The sequence below is a fragment of the Plecotus auritus genome (assembly GCF_963455305.1).
Source record: "Plecotus auritus genome assembly, contig: SCAFFOLD_54, whole genome shotgun sequence".
Classification (NCBI taxonomy): Eukaryota; Metazoa; Chordata; class Mammalia; order Chiroptera; family Vespertilionidae; genus Plecotus; species Plecotus auritus.
In genome coordinates this window covers 24416-44016 of record NW_027664284.1, presented here as the reverse complement: position 1 = coordinate 44016, position 19601 = coordinate 24416, and the positions used below count along the sequence as shown (strand labels likewise).

The 19601-nt window shown below is 52.0% G+C and overlaps 1 protein-coding gene, 1 long non-coding RNA gene and 1 pseudogene across 4 annotated transcripts in view; all 3 read right to left on the bottom strand.

The window, feature by feature from the left end:
• Nucleotides 1-8879, bottom strand: part of LOC308240672 (phosphofurin acidic cluster sorting protein 2-like) — a 29244-nt pseudogene extending 20365 nt beyond the window's left edge. Inside the window, exons 1-3 of the transcript in view lie at nucleotides 8871-8879; nucleotides 3308-3418; nucleotides 1111-1719 (exon numbers count right to left, since the gene is read on the bottom strand). The product of the transcript in view is annotated as a phosphofurin acidic cluster sorting protein 2-like (transcript). The remainder of the gene's footprint in view (nucleotides 1-1110; nucleotides 1720-3307; nucleotides 3419-8870) is intronic.
• A 455-nt stretch (nucleotides 8880-9334) lies between these two features.
• Nucleotides 9335-11717, bottom strand: LOC308240673. 2 transcript variants are annotated; one of them, XR_013959820.1, is made up of 4 exons: nucleotides 11645-11717; nucleotides 10824-11558; nucleotides 9814-10006; nucleotides 9335-9729 (listed from the first exon to the last, which is right to left on the bottom strand). It is a non-coding gene; the product is annotated as an uncharacterized lncRNA (long non-coding RNA). The 2 variants fall into 2 exon arrangements; XR_013959821.1 differs by having other exon boundaries at nucleotides 10824-11672.
• A 490-nt stretch (nucleotides 11718-12207) lies between these two features.
• The window catches only part of LOC308240675 (phosphofurin acidic cluster sorting protein 2-like), a gene marked incomplete at both ends in the record, with an annotated part of 31320 nt that continues 23926 nt past the window's right edge, over nucleotides 12208-19601 (bottom strand). Inside the window, 2 exons of the mRNA XM_080688753.1 lie at nucleotides 12208-14672; nucleotides 15216-15876. Of these exons, the coding sequence (XP_080544879.1) occupies nucleotides 12208-14672; nucleotides 15216-15876 (3126 nt within the window). The remainder of the gene's footprint in view (nucleotides 14673-15215; nucleotides 15877-19601) is intronic.

The window sequence follows — 19601 nt, the reverse complement described above, 5'->3', positions numbered from 1 at the left end:
TCGTGGACAGCCCTGTGGGCCTCCTTGTAGAACAGGTCCTTCCAGGCCAGGTCCTGGAAGAAGCTCTTGTAACAGTAATGCACGGAGCCCAGGTACCTGGCCACAGGGTGGGAACCCATCAGGATTACCAGGAAGCGAATGTAGCCCAGCCGGGGGGGGTGGGGTGGCAGGTTGTAGGACAGCAGCTCTAGAAAGAGCCACAGCACAGCGCTGAAGTACTGCTGTGCCCCTGCCACCACGATCTTCACAGGCTTTGGGGGCTGAGAATTGAGGTGACAGTACCTCTGAATCCACAAGATGATGGTGCTGAAGGCCGCCTGGACCTCAGCCTTGGAGCAGGTGCACACCCCGGGCAGCATGTGTTGCTGCAGAACTCAGACGGGAACTGCCCCTGCCAGTCGGAGGCGTTGAGGAGGAGGATGTTCTGGGGCAGCTGGTGTCAGAGATGAGGATGTGGTTCAGCTGGTCATACACCGTCTCCCTGGGGATCTGCAGGTGGCTCAGCGGGTCGGGGCAGTGCTTGTTGTCCAGGCTGTGGACCCACTTGTTCCTGGCTGTGCCTCCTGCTGCTCCTTCAGGAATGTGCTTCAGCCCCAGCAGCCCTCCTGCTCCTCTGGGATCTGGTGGAGGGGATGAGGAGAGACTCGGTCTTGGTGATGCACCCACTGGTTGCTTGGGGCTCGTCTTCTCAGGCACATGGTTTGGACCTGGAGGCTCCTCCTGGCACTGGCACTGTGGATGCTCTAGCTCTCCATCTGAGAGTTGGGCTGGGACAGGTCTTCCAAGTATGGCCTGAGCCAGGGCTTCAGGGTCCTGAGGACACGCTCATGGGCCACTGTCACGGTTCCCTAGTGAGTCATACAGCAGATCCAGGTCCTCCACCTCAGGGACCTGCTCCGAAGACTCCTGCTCTGAGTCCAGGACCTCCTTCCACACTTGCACCCTGCGCAGCCACGCCCCAACTTTCTTGTTGGCATCTTGTTGCCTGGTCATGAATGGCGATCTTACTTCTCCTTGGCGCTGCTTTTTGGGCGCCTCAAAGTCGAAGTCCTCCTCCTCCTGGTCCTGCCCGTGCCTGGAATCATGGCTGGCATGTTGCTCCGAGAAGATTTCATATTCCATCTCTGAGTAATGAACCCTGGACTGGGTCTTGGGGCCGGCCCGCCCGGTGCTGTCCTCGGGGTCAATGGGCTGGCTGGACAGGGAGGCGATGCTGACCTCACCCACGTGGGCACATGCCTCCATGATGGTGCTATGTAGGCTCAGCATCTGGCCACCCTCAAGGGGTCGCTGCATCACCTCAGCCATGTCGATGGTGCCCAGGGCGAGCTTCCGGTAACCCAGGATGGTCTGGTTTTTAAGACGCTGCTTCTGCTGCAGCATGATCTGTAAGCTGTTGCCTTCTCTCTTTAGGAAGTGAGGGTACTGCAGTGAGGTCAGTGCCAGGTCGGTCTTCACGTGACCGCTAGGGGGGCAGCAGAATCTCATCTGACCTCAAGATGTTTTTGGAGCCCTGCAGTTTCACAGTTATCCCCACAGCGCTGAGCTTCTTCTCCAACTTCTTGTAGATCAGCAGCTTGGCTAAGGTGAGGCTACACAGCCTGGGCACGCAGGTGGGGCTGGAGCATTCAAAAACAAGTTCATGGGCACTTGTGTGTTGAGTGCGGTGAGCATGCTGTCCAGGCCCGCAGGCGCCAACATAGCATTCTGATTTCTACCCTGTGTTGGGAGAGAGGGCACATGCCATCAGAGGCAGCTCATAAACTGCCAGGTGAGTTGGGGGCTGCAGCTCAGACCGAACTTCCAGGCACTCAGTGATTGGCAGCAGGAGGTGGGACAGAAGTGACCACAGGTGCCACATGCTAACCTGGCGGCCTTGCAAACTCAGAGACCTAAAGTGACCACAAAGGATGGTCTGAAATTAAAACTTAACTAAATGCAGTTTGTGGTGGGTAGTCAAGTCCTAGGCCTACATCTTCCCTGACGAGGGTCAATCTTTACCTTAACTGAGCCTATTGTCTTTTTGCATCTAGAATAACATATCCTCTGAATGTCAACACAATTTTCCTTTATTCAGATCCCTCAAAGCACAAGCGCCGCTCTGCTCTCTGCAGAGACCACACATCCCCTCATTGTTATTGGGTTCGTTGTTGACTGTTAACTACCCTGCACACACCCAAGTGAAAGAAGTCACCATTTTACTGTTCATCCAACCTCAGAGTTTTCCCCACTTTGCTTTCTCCTGGCTCCCTAGTCTATCACCAGTGGATTTCATGGGACCCACAGAGGTCTCCTGTTTGAATTTTAATGTATAAAATAAGGTGCAAAGCTGCCATTCTCCAGAGCATTATCTCCATCCATTTGAGATTTTGTTTCCCAGCAATTGGTGACACTTTGGCTCAAATAAATTCACAAAAATTCTTCACAGGTTTGAAAATTTTTTACATTGACATGAGAAAAGATACTTGACAGGAAAAGTAGAATTGTAGGGGAGGCATGATGAAACACATTAGTACCTTAGGTCATTTCTTAGCAGAGGATGGACAGCACCTCCCTGTATTAACAGCATCAGTCCTGGGATTTCTGACAAAACATCTCATTCTAAGATGGGAACACAGAGGCTTTTCCTGGGGTGGGAGGGTCTGGATATTAGGACAATGGGGTGGGACTTGTATGTGATCCCACAATTGACATGTCAACAGGGCAGCACAGCTGACATGTCAACAGGACGGGATCATATCCAGGTCCCACAGCAGTGAAGAGATGGATCGCTAGCCTTGATAACAGGTCTCCCTCCTGGTATGTTGTGCAGCCCAAGGAGACCTCAGCTCCTGACCTGGAGGGTCTATGGGGATGTGGTTCTCGGGGCAGCAAAGGGTAAAGCAACAGACTTGGTTCCTTGAGCCCCATGTCCTTTTGGCAAAAGCATCCCCACTAATCACGATGATGTGTAAGTGTGGGAGAAGGTGTGTAAGGATTGTCAGAACAACATGGACACGTGGAGATGGGCGTTAAAAAGAGAAAGTCTGTAGAAAAATGAAAAAATACTCTTGACTGAGAATAAAGTGAAATGGAACAATGTCTCTCCTCTGATATTCCTAACACTTTGTGGGCAGTGACTTTGCATCTCTTCTGAAAGGGGCTGGACAGTGAGAGTGGGTTGTGGGGAGGATACGGGCCCCAGATTCCTTTGGAAATTGGACTCTAGGAGGGACCTAGGGGCCTAGCAGAGCAGCTTCTGGAACCCAGGGCTCTCTTCAACTACATGGGATCCTGGAGTCTGGGTCACCTCAGCACCTGCACTCACCCCGCAGCCGTGCTGCACACTGGAGGAGGTATGGGGCACCTGTGCCTCCTGCAGGGGCATGGAGTTGAGGACCCCATCTGATGCCTCCGGTCTGTTCTCCTGTGTGGAGCTCTGTAAAGACAGTTCCCAGTCACCAGGGGAAAGCCTCAGAGCCCTGTTTTGCTGGTTCTGTGACCACTGTGACCCTCCACTCTAGACACACACACAGTGTGATCCGTTCAGACCTCCACTGCAGAGGAAAAGGAGTGACAGCCTGAGGGCTAGGACTCCCATTGGCACAGATAAGTGACCCCTCTGGAAGCCCATCTCCAACAGCCTGCCCTGCCCTGCCCTGCCCTGGGGTGTGATCACAGCAGAGCCTCTAGGTGATCCGCTGCCCCAAAAGCTGTACCTGCCCCAGGGGTCTCCCTTCAGGTTCCTCTTCCCAATACATGAAGAGGAGGGGATGTGGGTTGCACAGGGATGGTGCACAGAGGTGGCCTGGCCTGAATGGGTCTGACCCAGCCCACCTTGTGTTACCTGAGGCCATATTTTTTAAAATGGCCAAAAACATCAGGGACGAGGGTTGAACCAACGTCTGCACCGTCTGGAAAAGCTCTCACTGCGGGGTCTCCGAAAGCAAGAGCACCAATCACTGGGAACACAGCAAGAGAACATCTTGCATTGGCAAATGCCTCTTGGCAAGTGAGTTGCCTGTGGGGCTAGATGTGGGGGCCTGGTTACAGGGTTTCCACGTTCTATTGGTTAGTGACCTCAGTACCTGGGATTGTCTTGCCTGAGTCCCCTCATCTCATGACAGCTATGCAAATAGTCCTGAGGGCGCTGTCAGTGGACCTCTCTTCCCCGTGAAGCACCTGATCTGTACACAGTGGCACCAACACACCCCTAACCCCCTAGAAACTCTGGGTGCAGCCAGGATCCCAGAGTTGAGGAAACTGACCTGGGCTCAGACTCAACCCCTCATTCTTACTTCTTCTGGATCCTGGATAAGTCATTGTGCCTATCAGGGCCTGTCTCTCTCCTGCCTGCACAATGGGTTATGCAGCAAGTGCTTCTGAGGGCTGTTCAGGCTCATGTGGGGAGTAGCTGTAAAGTAGGAGGAGGACTGTCACATGTAGGTAGTGCCTCAACCTCTTTTTCCTTCCTGTTGTCACCTCCTCTGAGTCTGCTTTTCTTCTAATCCTACCCAAGATCATCACATCTAGAGTGTGTGTGTGTGTGTGTGTGTGTGTGTGTGCGCGCGCGCGCGCGCGTGCATGCCAGTGCTTCATTTCTGGATCCCAGAACAAAACAGCCCCACATAGGGAGGAACAGGCAGGAGCTGCCCAGTACGTCAGGATTTCTAATTTCCAGACCAACTCTGTGGGGGAGGTGGGAGCCTTGGCCTGGAAGGTCTGAACATTCCTGAACTCTGGACTCTGAATATCATGTACCCTGTCCAATCCCTGCCTGACTATGGGCTTCTGTTTCCCACTTATACAATGAGGGTGTGATTCAGGACTGTGTAAGCATGAGCTCAGCATAAGGGGGCCCAGCCTCAGCTTTCTCCACCATGGGTGGATTGTGGACTGAGGTGCACCTTTGTGATTCCAGATCTGGGCGCCATTTCAGACAAATACTGTCTAGGCTGCCAAATGCTCACCGTCTCCCCCAGGCCATTTCCATGTCTGTACACGATTCCACTAGCACCGCCTTTTCCAGAGCCCCTGATGGAACCTGGGTGCACCTAGGACCCCACCTTGAGGACACACAGCTGGGTTTATCTCACGCTCTGCATTCTGACCATCTGTGATCCTGGGCAAGGTAGGGACCTCTCGGGTCACCGGTTCTCTCCTCAGTGACTCCCCATGGTCTTCACCTTCCTCATGTGGTGTGAATGTGTGCCCTCCCCTTAAGTGTGGGTGTCAGTAGTGACTCCATAGAAGATGGCAAAAGGATTCAACATGACCTCCATGATTTGGTTCTAAAAGTTAGTGCCTAGCCCAGCCAGAGTGGTTGAGCATCATTCTGGGCACTGAAAGTTTCCTGTTTGGTTCCTGGTCAGGGCACGTACCTAGGTTGTGGGTTTGATCCCTAGTTGGGGTGCATACAGGAGGCAACCAATTGATACTTCTCTCTCACATTGATGTTCCTCTCTCTCTCTCTCTCTCCCCCCCCCTCTAACCCCCTCCCGCCCCGCTCTGCCTCAAGTCAATTTTTTGAAAAAGAAATTTAATTTAACAATTTTAAAGCAAATTCATTTTATTTATTTTTTAATCTTTATTGTTGAAAGTGTTACATATGTCCCCTTTTTCCCCCATTGATCTCTTCTAACCAATCCCTGCCCCCCACCCCAGGCCTTCACCACCCTATTGTCTGTGTCCCTGGGTTATGCTACATGCATTCAAGTTCTTTGGTTGATCTCTTCCCACCCTGAAAAGTTTTTTAAAAAGTCAGTGCCTACCACTTGCTCACTCTGATCTGTTCTCTTCCCCACACACACACACACTGAGGAATAAGCCTCTGTGCTGTGAGCTGCTATCTGGAGAGACCCACATGGCCTAGCACTGAATGAGACCAACAGACAGAGAGGAAGTCAGGCCTTCCATCCAAACTGAATCCCAGAGTCCCCCCGAGTGAGCTCAGACCCTCAGTGACACGGATCCTGCCTCAGGTGACACCACAGTAGTTCCAGCTGAGACATGTAGGATTCCTCGTCACAGACGTGTGAGCTAATAAGTGTGTCTTGGTTAAGTCTCTAATGTGGGGGAACTCTCAGCAATAGATCACTAGCACGGTCGTCCCACATCAGGCCCTGGCCCTGCCCTCCTATCTCCCTCATTTTTCTCCTTCCAGGTCCCTCCAGCCCCCACCCTCTCATTTCTAACACCCTCTGCCTCCAGTTTTGAGGATGGCTGTGAAACTTAGGAAAGGACCCTGGAAAGTAGAGCCAAACTGAAAAGTGTAATTTAAAATAGGAAACAGCATCTGTTGAGACCACAGTTCTGAGCTTCCAAGGTGAGGAGACGCTCCACGCAAGGCGGGTGGCTGTTCCTCCAGGCCCATTGCCAGTGCGCACAAGTGCACTGACCATCACCACGGACCTCTAAGGTAGACCTGCCCCTTGATTTCCAGACCTCCATTTAATTTCACAAAGCTTTCATCGGCTGCCATTGTGAAATCAGGATGAAGAAGGTAGACAAGTACTTACTCTTCTTTCTGGTTTAGGAATTGCACCCTAAAGAGAGTCTGTACAATGTTCCCGCGATGGGCTCACGTTCTCAGTGCTTATGGTCCTCAGGGTCAACGTTAGCACTCCTCACACTCCATTAGAATTTCCTTTCTATCCGTGTCACCAACAGGGCTGAACTCCTTGAGAGCAGGGACCCTTTGTGTGGTCCAAAGTTAATACCCATTTGTCCTGAGACATTTTAGCTTGTGCCATGCGGGGTGCCGTACAAGGCTGTTAGTCTATCCTCACCAGGGTGGTTCAGAGCATCGAAAAGGATTGATTTAAAAGGAGAAGCCAGGCTGATCCACAACCTCGTTCGCCTTGGGCCATGAGAAGGAATGGCCTCTGGGCTCTGGTGAGACGGAAGAGCCTCAGGAAAAAGCTCAGCTGAACCAGGGCTCAGGGGCTGAGGGCGGAGAGAAGCTCTGACCCCAGAAGAGATTTGGAAGCGGTGCCTGTGGAGGAGATGAGTGTGGACCCCGGGCCCTGGGACATTCCCTGTCCCCTCTTCAGTGCTATGGGCCAACAGAGGAGATGCTCAGAATGCTGTTCAGTGCAAGTGGAGCAGGGTGGAGTTTCTGTCCAGGTGCAGGTGGCAGTCCGTGTTCAGGAACTGCTTGCTGCTGGTTAAACCCTACAGCATTCTGCAACGTGGACGCCAGGGGGCACTTAAGACCATATTTTGCCCATGTACTGGTGGGAGATGAAGTCAAACAAAATGTGGGTTCCCAGGGGCAGCCCTGACATAAAGGGTCCCTGCCCCAATGCTCATCAGTCAATTTCCCCCAAAGTCCCATTGTCCTGGGCCTCAAGAACATCACATTTGTAGAGCAGATGCTTCCTGAGAGACTAATTATTCCCAACCTATAAGTCATAGTAACACGCTGGAGGCCCAGAAGAAACAGACTTGCTCAAGGCTCTGAAGGTTTATAAAGTTAAATTTTATAGAATCTAAATTAAATTTATGTTTAAGAATATTTCATTACATTTTCTTTAAAATAGACTGTAGATTACTCAATAGTATGAGAAAAATAGAGTAACATTGTTAGCATATATAAAATAGACACAAATATTTTAAAACTGTATCTATAGGGCTTGTAGGAGCCCCATCTGCCATGGCAGCTGACATGCGCTCTGGCCCAGGACCTGGGACCACAGGCTTCCCAGGAGCTGAGGTGAGTTGCCCACAAGCTGCAGGTGGTTCCACATCTGGAAGTTCAGTGACGGCTGTGCCTGGAGCCTGCTCTGGCTCTGGAGAGGGCACTAGAGTTGGCATTTCCTCTTTAGGTGTTTTTTCATCTTGCTCTGAGCTGCTTCTGTAGATACAAGAAGAGAACATGTTACCACCATAACTGCCTTTTTTGTGCCTTTCTAGGAAGGGAACCTCCCATCTCCATCACTGAAGTCTCAGTTCAAGCCCCCACCCCAGGAAGTCCTCCAGACTGCAGGCCACAGTCCCTGACCTGAGCGACTCTGTGCTCCTGCCTAACCCAGCCTCTGGGAGCTCTTTCCTCTGTGGCCCAGCCCCATCCCCTCCCCACTCACCCACACTTCCCAAATCCACATGCACAACTCTCTTTGACTCCCTCCCTTTTTTCTAGGAGAAGCCCTCACACCTCTGCCATCTTGCAGAAATCCCACCATATGTGGGAACCAGGGTGTTGCCACCTTCTCCAAGTCACAGTCCCCATACTCTCCTTAAGGCTCTGATCCAAAGCCCATTCACTTTTTCTGCTGGTCCAGAGATCCACTTTCTGCTTCAAAATATGAGAAGATGCGGGGATACTTCGAGGAAGAAGTCACATTGACTGTCCTGTGGACGCTACCTGCCTGTGCAGCCTAGTGTGACTGAGTCACTCCTGACTAGAAGGAAGCGCTGGAGTGCAGTCTGGGGACAGGGCATTTGCCGAATGAATGAGCCCAAACCAGCCTCATCTCAGATAGATGGGTGAGCCTGGGGTCCCATTTCTCACCCCTAGGATTTCTAATCGACTTGACCCACTACAGGGATGCATAATGGAATCTCCAATCTCTTTATCACAAGAGAAAATAGCTTAGCCTAAGGCCTGAGGAGAATCACAAATAAGGCAGAAGCTTCTTTAAGAAGAAAATGGCCAATTAGAACAACCATAGCCCCTCCAGCCACCTCTCCAGTGTCCAGGCACGCAGAGGGCCTTTTCCCAGGAGGAACCACCCCCCTACCCCCCTGAGTCCCTACAATAACCCTATGAGGCTGGGCCTAGGCTCTCCCCATGTTCAGAGAAACAAACACTCAGAAAGATGTAGTGACCTGAAGACTCACAGCAAGCAGGTGGCTGAGTGGCCACTGTGCTGTGGAGGGGCAGGGCTCACCTGGTACATGGTTGGTCCCACACACGTTGCTTAGTAGCTAATGTTCTGTATTAACACAGAAGGGTGGGTGGGGACGATGGTGGGGCCGCTGCCCAGGAAGCTGGGCACCAAGTACTTGATCAGTTTGCCCAGTCACTGTTCCTGGGCAGCCTGCACTGTACATCCTTCTATTTTATTTTATTTTTGCCCTGTAAGGGTCAAGTTTATTTGGAAGCCTGAGTGAGTGGTGTTGGGGTCAATATGAAGGCCCAGGGCTGGGATGTCTGGCCTCCATGTTGGGCTCAGGATGCCCCCCAGGGAGGCCAGTCCTTGGCCTCTGGCCACCCAGCTCTGAGTCTGGGCACAGGATGGAGCCAGCTCCCTGGGAAGCAGAGTCCTGGTTCCAGGGAGGGCAGGTGGAGAAGGTGAGGACAGTTCTCCCTACGTGGGTCAGGGTCCAGAAAAACAGACATGCTCAAAGCTCTGAGGGTTTATAGGGTTAAATTTTATAGAATCTAAATTAAGTTTATGTTTAGGAATATTTCATTAACTGTTCTCTAAATACACTCTATGTTACTAAATATCATAAAAAATACAGTAAAATTGTAAACACATGTAACATGAACACAAAACGTTTAACACTACATCTAAATAGGGGTGGGGGTGCCCTTTCTTCCATGGCAGTTGACAATCGCTGTGGCCTGGGTTCTGGCACCACAGGCCTCACAGAAGTTGGGTGAGTTGCTCAAATGCTGCAGGTGGTACTTCTGCCTCTAGAAGTTCAGTGAAAGCTGGGCCTGGATCCGGCTCTGGCTCTGGAGAGGCCACTTGGGTGGCGTTGCCTCTTGAGGGTTTTCCTGATGTTGCTCTGGAACGGGTTCTGTAGATCCAAGAAGAGGACATGTTACCACCCTCACTGCCTTTTGTGTGCCTTCCAAAGGCACACTCACCCACACCACACAACCTCCAGAGGCCTCTTCCTCCTCCTGTCTCGGCCTCAGTGGGCTCAGGTGCTCCCAATGTGACTGGAGGTACTGGGCCTGGTTTGGCAGGTTGAGGACTGGAAAGTTGAGCCCTATGGAGGCCAACAGCATCATCAGGCTGGGAAATTCTGGAGGTGCTGGTCCAGCCAGATGCCCAGCGTGCAGGAGATGGCCCTGGGGAGAGAGAGAGGTGGGCAGCAGAGTCTGAGGTGTGCCCATTCCTTCCACACGGCCCTCCCAGAGGTCCTTTGCCTCCTGCTCCTGCCCACCCAGAAGCCAGACCGACTCCTTGTCCACCTTCAGTCTGGCAGTCCTGGCAGAGACGCGCCTGGTCACCCAGGAGGCGCTGGCAGAAAGCACTCCTAACTGACAGCTCTGGATCAATGAGGGAACCACCTGTCCCCTTCTTCAAAGGAACCTGACATGGTCTCTCAGAGTCCCTGTTCCCTCCCATTAGGACTGAGAGGGCTGGTGTCCACCTTGTTCATGTCATTCAAAGGCACAGAGTAGGTGCTTCAGGAATACTGACCAATGAGCGAACAAACGAACCCCAGGGCCTTCCTATCACCTCAAACTTTGGCTCCTGCACCTACATGCTGCATAATTCACTAGCTGTGCTGTGTGGTTCTTTGCCTCCCACTGAAACTGAACTCCCACCTGCTGGGGTACACCTGACAAGCTGCCACTGAGAAGGTTCTACCAGATTAGTGAGCAAAATCCCGGGATAGGGGTGCAGGCAGGGCTGGTATTAGGAGCAGAAGGGTATGAATTTTCTGAGGGTCTGACTCTCTCAGTGAGCTCCCACTGCTCGCCCACACCACCCATATCCACATGCACAGCTCTCTGATTCATGTCCTTTTCTCTAGGAGAAGCCCTCAGACCTCTGCCCTCTTGCAGAAATCCCACCATGTGTGGGATCCAGGGTTCTGCCAGAACCTTGAATTCACAGTCCGCATACTCCCCTCCTGGCTCTGACCCAAAACTGACTCACGTTTTCTGCTGGAACAGAGGTTCACCTTCCTCTTCACAAGACAGGAAGATGCAGCCACAGGTAGAGGAGGCCAGGAGGACGTCACATCGGCTGTCCTGTGGACACCACGAGCCTGTGCAGCCTAGTGTGACTGAATCGCTCCTGACTAGAAGGAAGCTCTGGAGTGCAGGCTTAGGATCTGCTCTGTGCACTGGATTATGGTCAGTGCCTAGAGATGAGTCTGTACCTGGCTGGGCTTCTAATATTTTTGCTGAATGAATGAGCCCAAACCAGCCCCATCTCAGATAGCTGGGTGACCCTGGGGCCCCACTACTCACCTCTGGCATCTCTGATCTGGAGTCACCTGGGACAGGGACCCCTAATGGGATCTCCAATCTCTTTATGAAATGAGAAAAGAGCTTAGCCCAAGGCCCCAAAGAGAATCACAAATTTGGCAGAGGCTTCCTCAACAGGAAGAGGAAATGACCAACTGGCTCAATCACAGCCCCTCCAGCAGACCTCTCCACTGTCTAGGCACCCAGAGAAAACTTACCTGTAGGACCCCAGCCAGTCCCTACAATAACCCTATGAGCTGGCTCCCGGGATCACCGAGGGTTCAGAGGAACAAACACTCAGGGAGTGCAGTGACCTGAAGGCAAACAGCCAACAGGTGGCCTGGTGACCATGTGCTCTGGAGGGAGAGGGGCTCACCTGGTAAATAATTGGTCCCACAGCTGTTGGGTGGTAGCAAATGTTCTGTAGTAACAGACAGGAATGAAGGTGGGTTCCCTGCTCAGGAATTCGACCACTTTGTCCAGACAGTGTGCTGGGGCGATGCGCACCATACAGGTCTTTTTTTTTTCTCCCTGTGAGGCCGAAGTTCATTGCGAAACTCCAGTATGTGGTACTAGGGTCAGTTGGCTGGTTGGCAGCTGGATCCTAAGGTTAAGCTGACTGGCCTCGGTGTTCTGCTCAGATGCCCGCAATCAGAGACCAGCCCTTGACCTCTTGCCACCCAGCTCTGAGTCTGGGCACAGGCTGGAGCTGGCTCCCAGGGAAGCAGAGTCCTGGCTTCCAGGAAGGGCAGGTCTTCAAGGCCAGAACCTTCTCGCTAGGAATGTTGGGCATCCTGAGGCCAAAACACATCTCCCATGATTCTCCAGCTCAACACTGCCCTCCTGACTCCCACCTGCCAGAACGTTCTGGTTATTGAACAGAGCAGTGAGGAGCTCCCAGTGAGGGGCAACCCCCTTAGGTTCCAGGCTGTGAGAGCATTCAAACCCAAAAAGGTTTCCCTTTGGTTTCCAGGGTCTGTGTCTGTAGTAAACTGAACTGTTCACAGAAAAGCAGCTGGGTCCTTCTGGGCAAGGCCAAGGCAGGGTGAAGGGCAGGGGGAAGGGCAGGGCTAGAAGGTGGAACTGGAGTGTCCAAAGATGCAGACGGGGAAGTGCTTGACGTGGGAGGACCACTGGGCTGCCAGCTGGAGAAATGTCACGTCGTTCCACTCCACATCGTCGATGATGACCGGCAGCATGTTCTGCTGGTGCTTGGCCTTGCAAACCAGGCGACGGATGCCCTTGATGCACTGGCTATTGGACTCCACATCCTCGTCCTTGGTTTCCTTGGGCGCCTTCTTTTTTTTCTCCTTGGTGACCACTGTCATGGACATGGCAGGTGTTGCTGTGGCCTTGCCACTGCTGTGCAGCCTGCTGACCTGGACAGACTGGAAGAAGCACTTGAGTGTGCTTTTGGCGGTAGGCAGGTCTTTCTTCTCCACGACTCTCTTTGTGTGTATTGGCGGGGCTGCCATCCAGTAATCCACCTGCAGCTCCATCATCTCTGCATGGACACTCTGGCTGCGGGAGGACAGGCCCCCACTCGTTGTCGGGGGAGAGAGTGTGTTGGATGAGGCCTTCCTGGCAGGGGTCGGAAACTCCCTGGAGCATGAGGGGGCCGCATCACCTGAGTCTCCTGACATGGATGAAGATGGTTCCACTCTTCCAACCTTCACTGCCCCCACAAAGGGGATGAACTTCTTTGAGGACTTCTCGTTGGGGCGCTGCTGCTTAGACATGAGCATGGCCTCTGCAATGGGCAGCAGGTAGACACAGTTGGCCCCCGTGACGTATTCTGTGATTCTCGACACAACGTCCTGTGTGTCCTGCAAGGTGTTCAGAGACTCCAGGTTGTTGAACATGTCCCACCAGTACAGGTCATGGAAGAAGTTGTAGTAGCGGCAATCCATGGAGCCCAGGTAGCTGGCCAAGGGGTGGGAACCCAGTGGGATGACCAGGAAGCGCATGTAGTCTAGCCATTGGGGTGGCTGGTGGGACAGCTGCTCCACGAAGACCCCCAGCACAGCGCTGAAGTAGGGCTGTGCTCCTGCCACCGCGATCTTCACAGGTGTCAGAGCCTGGGAATTGCAGTTGCAGTATCTCTGCATCCAGGAGACGATGATGCTGAAGGCCTCCTGGACGTCATCTGTGGAGCAAGTGCACACCACGGGCAGCGTGTGCCCCTGCAGGATGTCCGAAAGTAACTGGCCCTGCCATTCTGAGATGTTAACCAGGATGATGTTCTCAGGCAGCTTGTCGTGGGAAATGAGGATGTTGTTTAGCTGGTCACACACGGGCTTCCTGGGGATCTGCCGCTGTCTCTGTGGTTCTGGGTCCTCGTTGTCCGGTCTGTTGCACCACTCATTCAGGGATGTGCTGCAGCCCCGGTGGCCAGACTGCTTCCTCTTGGACCTCCTGGAGGGGATGCCTAGAGACTTGGTGAAGCGCACTATGGATGGCAGCTTCCTGGTGAACCAACCCCGGGCGGAGGACTCTGCCTCCCGGCTGTCCTCCAGCTGTGCCAGCTGCTCCCCAGGGGAGCGAATTCTATGGGCCATTGAGTCAGAGCCACTATCACTTGACGTGCTGTCAAAGTATCGCCTGAGCTTGGGCTTTGGGGTGCTGGGGACGCTGATATCGTTCTCCATGTCCAGGCTACTCTCGCTTGAGCTCTCCACAATGTCATACCGACGGTCCAGGGCCTTCTCCACTTTGGGGACATGTCTCACAAGGGCCTGTTCTGAGGACGCGACCTTCTCCGACACTTGGGCCGTGAGCATAGATGCCACGGCTTTCTGGTGGTAATTCTGTTGCCAGGTCATGCACCTCCTTCTTACTATCAGGTTCCCTTCCTCAAAGTTCTTCTCCTGGGACTGCCTGTGGGCAGCACTGTAGCTGGCCACCTGGTGAAAGAATCTCTCAGACTGGCCGGCAGAGTCGGTAGGCGAGGTCTGGGCCGTGGTGCTGGCCTGCCTGGCACTGGCCTCATGATCGATGGGCTGGCTGGACAGGGAGGCCATCCGGATCTTGTCCACCTTAGTGGTGGGTGTGCTGTAGGCCACAAATTTGGAGTCACTGTGGCTTGGCTGCTTGCCTCCCGGGGAGCACGTGTTCTCAGGCAGGTGGGCCAGACTCAGAGGTTCCTTTCGGATCCTGGCGCTGTGGAGGCCCCACATCTCCATCTGCAAGCTAGAGTCTGACAGGCCTTCGATGCATGGCCTGAGCTTGGGATTGGGGCTGCTGAGGACACTGTGATTGTCCTTCATGTCTGGGCCGCTAGACAGGCCTTTGAAGTATGGCCTGAGCTTAGGTGTGGGAGTGCTGAGGACGCTGTCATCGTCCTCAATGTCTGGGCCACTGTCACTGGGGTTCTCCAGCATGTCATACAGGAGGTCCAGGTCCTCCTCCACCTCCGGGACATGCTCCCCATGGTCCTGCTCAGGGTCCAGGACCTCCTCCCACACTTGGACTGTGTGCAGCCATAACAGGACTTTCTGGTGGTAGTTCTGTTGCCCGGTCATGGTCCTCTCTCTCACTACCGGATTCCCCTCATTGAAGTCATCCTCCTCCTGGTCCTGCCTGTAGGCATCATTGGAGCTGGCCTCCAGCTTGGAGAAGAAGTCCTCACACTTGCACTCAGAGTAGTTATCAGAGGACTCAGCCTTGGGACTGGCTTGCCTGGCGCTGTCCTCATGGTCGATGGGCGGCCTGGACAGGGAGGCCATCCGGATCTTGTCCACCTTGCTGGTGGGTGTGCTATAGGACACAAATGCATTGTCACTCTCACATGGCTGCTTGCCTCCCAAGGCCCACGCATTCTCTGGCATTTGGGCCAGACTCAGAGGCTCCATTTGGGTCATGTCACTGTGGCTGCCCCACATCTCCGTCTGCGAGCTAGAGTCTGACGGGCCTTCAAAGTATGGCCTGAGCTTGGGCCTGGGGATGCTGAGGACGCTCTCATCATCCTCCATGTATGGGTCACTTTTCCTGGGGTTCCCCATCATGTCAGACTGACGGTCCCTCTCTGACACTTTGGACCTGTGAAACAGCGCCAGGACTTTTCGCTTCAAGTTTCCTCGTATTGATCGCCGCTGCTTCTTTGGCTTCCCCTTCTCAAAGTCATCCTTGTGCAGGTCCTGTCTGTGCTTTCTACTGCAGCTGGCCTCCCGCTCAGAAAAGGAGCTCTCATCCTGCCCCCCGGTGTAGTTACCTGCGGACTTGGCCTTCGGGCTGGCCTGCATGGCAACGTCCTCATGTTCGATGGGCTGACTGCACAGGGAGGAGATCCAGATCTTGGCCACCTTGGTGGAGGACTGCTTGACACTGCTGTAGAGGCTCAGCATCTGGCCACACTTGGGGTTTTGCTGCATGACCTCAGCCATGTGGATGGCGCCCGTGGCCAGTGTCTTGTAGCGCACGGCAGTCCTGTTCTTATAGCGCTTCCTCTGCTCCAGCATGACCTGTAGCTTGTTGCCTTCTCCCTTGAGGAAGTGGGAGTACTGCAGGGAGAAGGTCAGTGCCAGGCCGGTCTCCACTGGTCCACTGGGAGGCAGCACAATCTCTTGGGACCTCAGGATGCCCTTGGAGTCCTGCATCTTCACAGAAATCACCACAGAGTTGAGGTCTTTTGCCAGCTCCTTGAAGATCACTAGCTTCTTTAAAGTGAGACTGCACCACCTGGGCACGCAGCCGGGTCTGGAGCAGTCCACCGCCCAGATGGCGAACAGCTTCTGGGGTACCTGTGTTTTGAGCACAGTGGATGTGCTGGCCAGGCCCACAGTTCGTGAGGAAGCTGCAGCTGCTGGCACCTTACTGGTCCTTTTCCTACTCAGGGTTGATGGTTTGTCCTCCTGTGGTGGGACAGAGGAGGGACATGATTGGTGACAAGAGGTGGGGCATAAGTGATCGAGTGTGGAGACACAAAAAGTGGCCACTCGCTAACCTGTGATTAGGTCAGGGAAGGCCTGGGTGGTGGTCTTTTAAACTCAGAGACCTGAAGTTGTCACAAAGGATGTCCTAAAGTTAAAACTTTTTAACTAAAAGCAATTTATGGTGGGTCGCCATGTGCTAGGCTGGAATCCTCTCTTAAAAAAAGTCAATCTTTACCTTCACTGAACATGCCTTTAACTTAAATGAACATAGCTTTAGAATGTCAAAGGAATTTTCCTTGTTCTGGACACTCTGTGCTCTGTGGAGACCACAAATCCCCTCATTGTTTTTGAGTTCATTGTTGGCTGTTCTATCCTATATCCACCTATGGAAAGAAGTATGTGTCTATCATTTTACTTTTTATCCAATCTATCACCAATGGATTTCATGCAACCCACATACATCTCCACTTTTGACTGTAATATCTAAAATAAGGTGAAAACTGCCATTCTCCAGAGCATTATTTCAATCCATTGAGATTTTGCTTCAAGGCAATTGACAGTTTGGCTCAGATAAAATCGCAACAATCGTTCACAGTTTTGACTGCTTCTTACATTGACGTTTACTTGGCACAATACAGCAGGATCCCAGAAAAGCTTGCCCAGCACCACCCTGCAGACCTACACCTGGTGCTGGGATGCAGCAAAGGGCCCATTGACCCACCAGTTCCCTGCCCGTTGGGTGAACTTGTGTGAGTTGTCTCTTGGATCCAGGCCCTTCCTTGCTTGTGCTGCTGACTTTATTTGAGCCATATTTTTGAATACTCTTGGTGGAACTAAGGTTAATGGTTGACAGATCCCAGGCTAAGGAGAGACAGGATAAAAAATGGGCCTGGTTCTGTTTTCTATTGGAATTGCCTTTTGAGAGACTGGGGAAAACACCTTGGCTGTATAAATGAGAGCTGATCTGGTTCACCTAGGAAGAACAGCCTCCTTGCTACACGAATTTCAGGTGTTCTTAGACAACTGAGGATCTTTGCAGATGTGTCAGAGGTCATTCCTCACAACATGCCCGAGCCCCGTAGGGAAACTCCAACACAACTGTAACTAAACCAACTCGCTCTTCACGGGGAGCACTAATAAGGTGTGGTCCATCTGCACTGGTAGCCCTTCTGGTTGTTTTACACAGCAGGGAGAGAAACCGAGGCACAGAAGAGGGTTGAATGAGACTCTAGGGGATGAGCATCGTGCAGCTCAACCCACAAAGCAACACACTTCAACCCACTACATCACACCCTCAAAAATGTGCTGAGACTCTGCAGACACCAAACAACAATAAAAACAACAGCAGCAAACAAACCTCTAGTTAACATGGGAAGTTGTGCCTCCACGGCTGGGAACTCCCAGACTCCAGCCCTCATTAATAGCCCTGATAGGGAGCCTTGACTTGCAAGTGCTTTACAGAAATAGGAAGATTTATCTAGAAAATATCAACTATAAAATGACCAATACACAGTTGTCTTTGCGTGCCTAAGTTAATTTTTCGCAGGGAAAAAAGAAAAACTAGAAAAATGCCGGCCTGAAAATTAAACTGATTGAATGAATAGGACGCATATCTTGATTTGGAAATTAGAAACTTCTAAGGAGAAGCACCAATAAACTCTCCTTAAAAAAGAAATTAATAAGAAATTAAGATGGCGGCATAGGTAATCACCTATACTTGCTGCCTCTCACAACCACATCAAAACCATGACTAAATGGCAGAACAACTACCACCCAGAACTGCGGGAAAGCTGGCTGAGTGGAAGTTCCACAACTAGAGAGGTGAAGAAAGCGCATTGAGACCAGTAAGAGGTGCAGAGGCGAGGAAAGTGCTGGCACCTGGATGTGCTGCTCTTTAAACCGGGAGATAAAAGCTCCCGCTTGCTCTGAACTCCAGTTCCCGGCGAGACTCTGGGGGACCCAGGTACATACGGGGTGAAACTGGACTGTCTGGCATTGGGACAGGAACGCGAGGGCAGCTTACTCTTAGAGATGCCCTCAGCGATCATTGTTCCTGCATGGGGGGCGCAGGACGCAGAGAACCTGGGACTTTCCAGTTCAGGGCAGCCATTGCTGTTTGCTCTGTCCTGGTGATTCTCAGAGACCCCGCCCCACGCCATTTACAACCCCACCCAAGCTGTGTGCAGCAGCTTTTGCATATGAATGGCCTGTCCTTTTGCCTAAAACAAACTACAGCTGGGTCAGAGAGACCCAGAGATTCCAAAAGAAGGCCCACCACCTGGCAGCAGCAGCGGCCTTGCTTCACAGCTGGGCCTTGTCTGGGCACTTCCAAACCCCATACAAAGAGGAGGAATCTGCAGATGTCTCTGTAGCTCCTGCTGGGCTGCCCCAGACAATGACTGACCTTGCACCTCCTTGGAGATCCAAGAGCCAGTGTACCCAGTGGTCAGAGTGAGACCATACTGGATTACAACTCTTCACATCCCTAAGAGACACACGCTCAAGGAGCAGACTCAGTGAGCACCAAAGCCCCATGGAAGCAAGTTCTGCCCCGTAAGGGTGTGTCCTGTGCAACAGATCTTCCAGTGTAGACACAGCTGGTCATCACAGCCTATTGGCCTGGAGGTCAATTCGTCCCAGTGATATCAACAGCAATCAAGGGTTAACTACAACAAGGCTGTGCAAACAGCCCCCAAAGGGGTGCACCAAGAGTGTCCACCTCGGGTGACTGGGGAGGCTGAACCACTGAGCCCTATAGGACAATAACCACACAAGGCCACTCTGTCAACTCAAGGAGACTTAGCAGCTACCCAGTACATAGAAACAAACACAGGGAAGCAGCAAAAATGTGGAGACAAAGAAAGAAGTCACAAATGAAAGAAATGGATAAAAACAAAATACTGGATATAGAGTTCAAAGCCACAGTTATAAGGTTACTCAAGAATCTTCTAGAAACCTCAGAGAAGTTTAGTGAGAACCTCAAGGATATGAAAAAGGACCAATCAGAAATAAAGTATACACTGACTGAAATTAAGAATAATATACAGAGATCCAACAGCAGACTACAGAATCCCAAGAATCAAGCCAAAGATTTGAAATACGAAGAAGCAAAATACACCCAACTGGAAAAGCAAAATGAAAAAAAGAATCCAAAAATATGAAGATAGTGTAAGGAGCCTCTGGGACAACTTTAAGCATACCAACATCCAAATTATGGGGGTGCCAGAAGAAGAGAGAGAGCAAGATATTGAAAACCTATTTGAAGAAATAATGACAGAAAACTTCCCCTACCTGGTGAAAGAAATAGACTTACAAGTTCAGGAAGTGCAGAGAACCCCAAACAAAAGGAATCTAAAGAGGACCACAACAAGACGAATCACGATTAAAATGCCAAGGGCAAAAGACAAAGAGAGAATCTTAAAAGCAGCAAGAGAAAAACAGTTAGTTACCTACAAGGGAGTACCCATACGACTGTCAGCTGATTTCTCAACAGAAACTATGCAGGCCAGAAGGGAGTGGCAAGAAATATACAAAGTGATGAATAGCAAGAACCTACAACCAAGATTACGCAGCAAAGCTATCATTCAGAATTG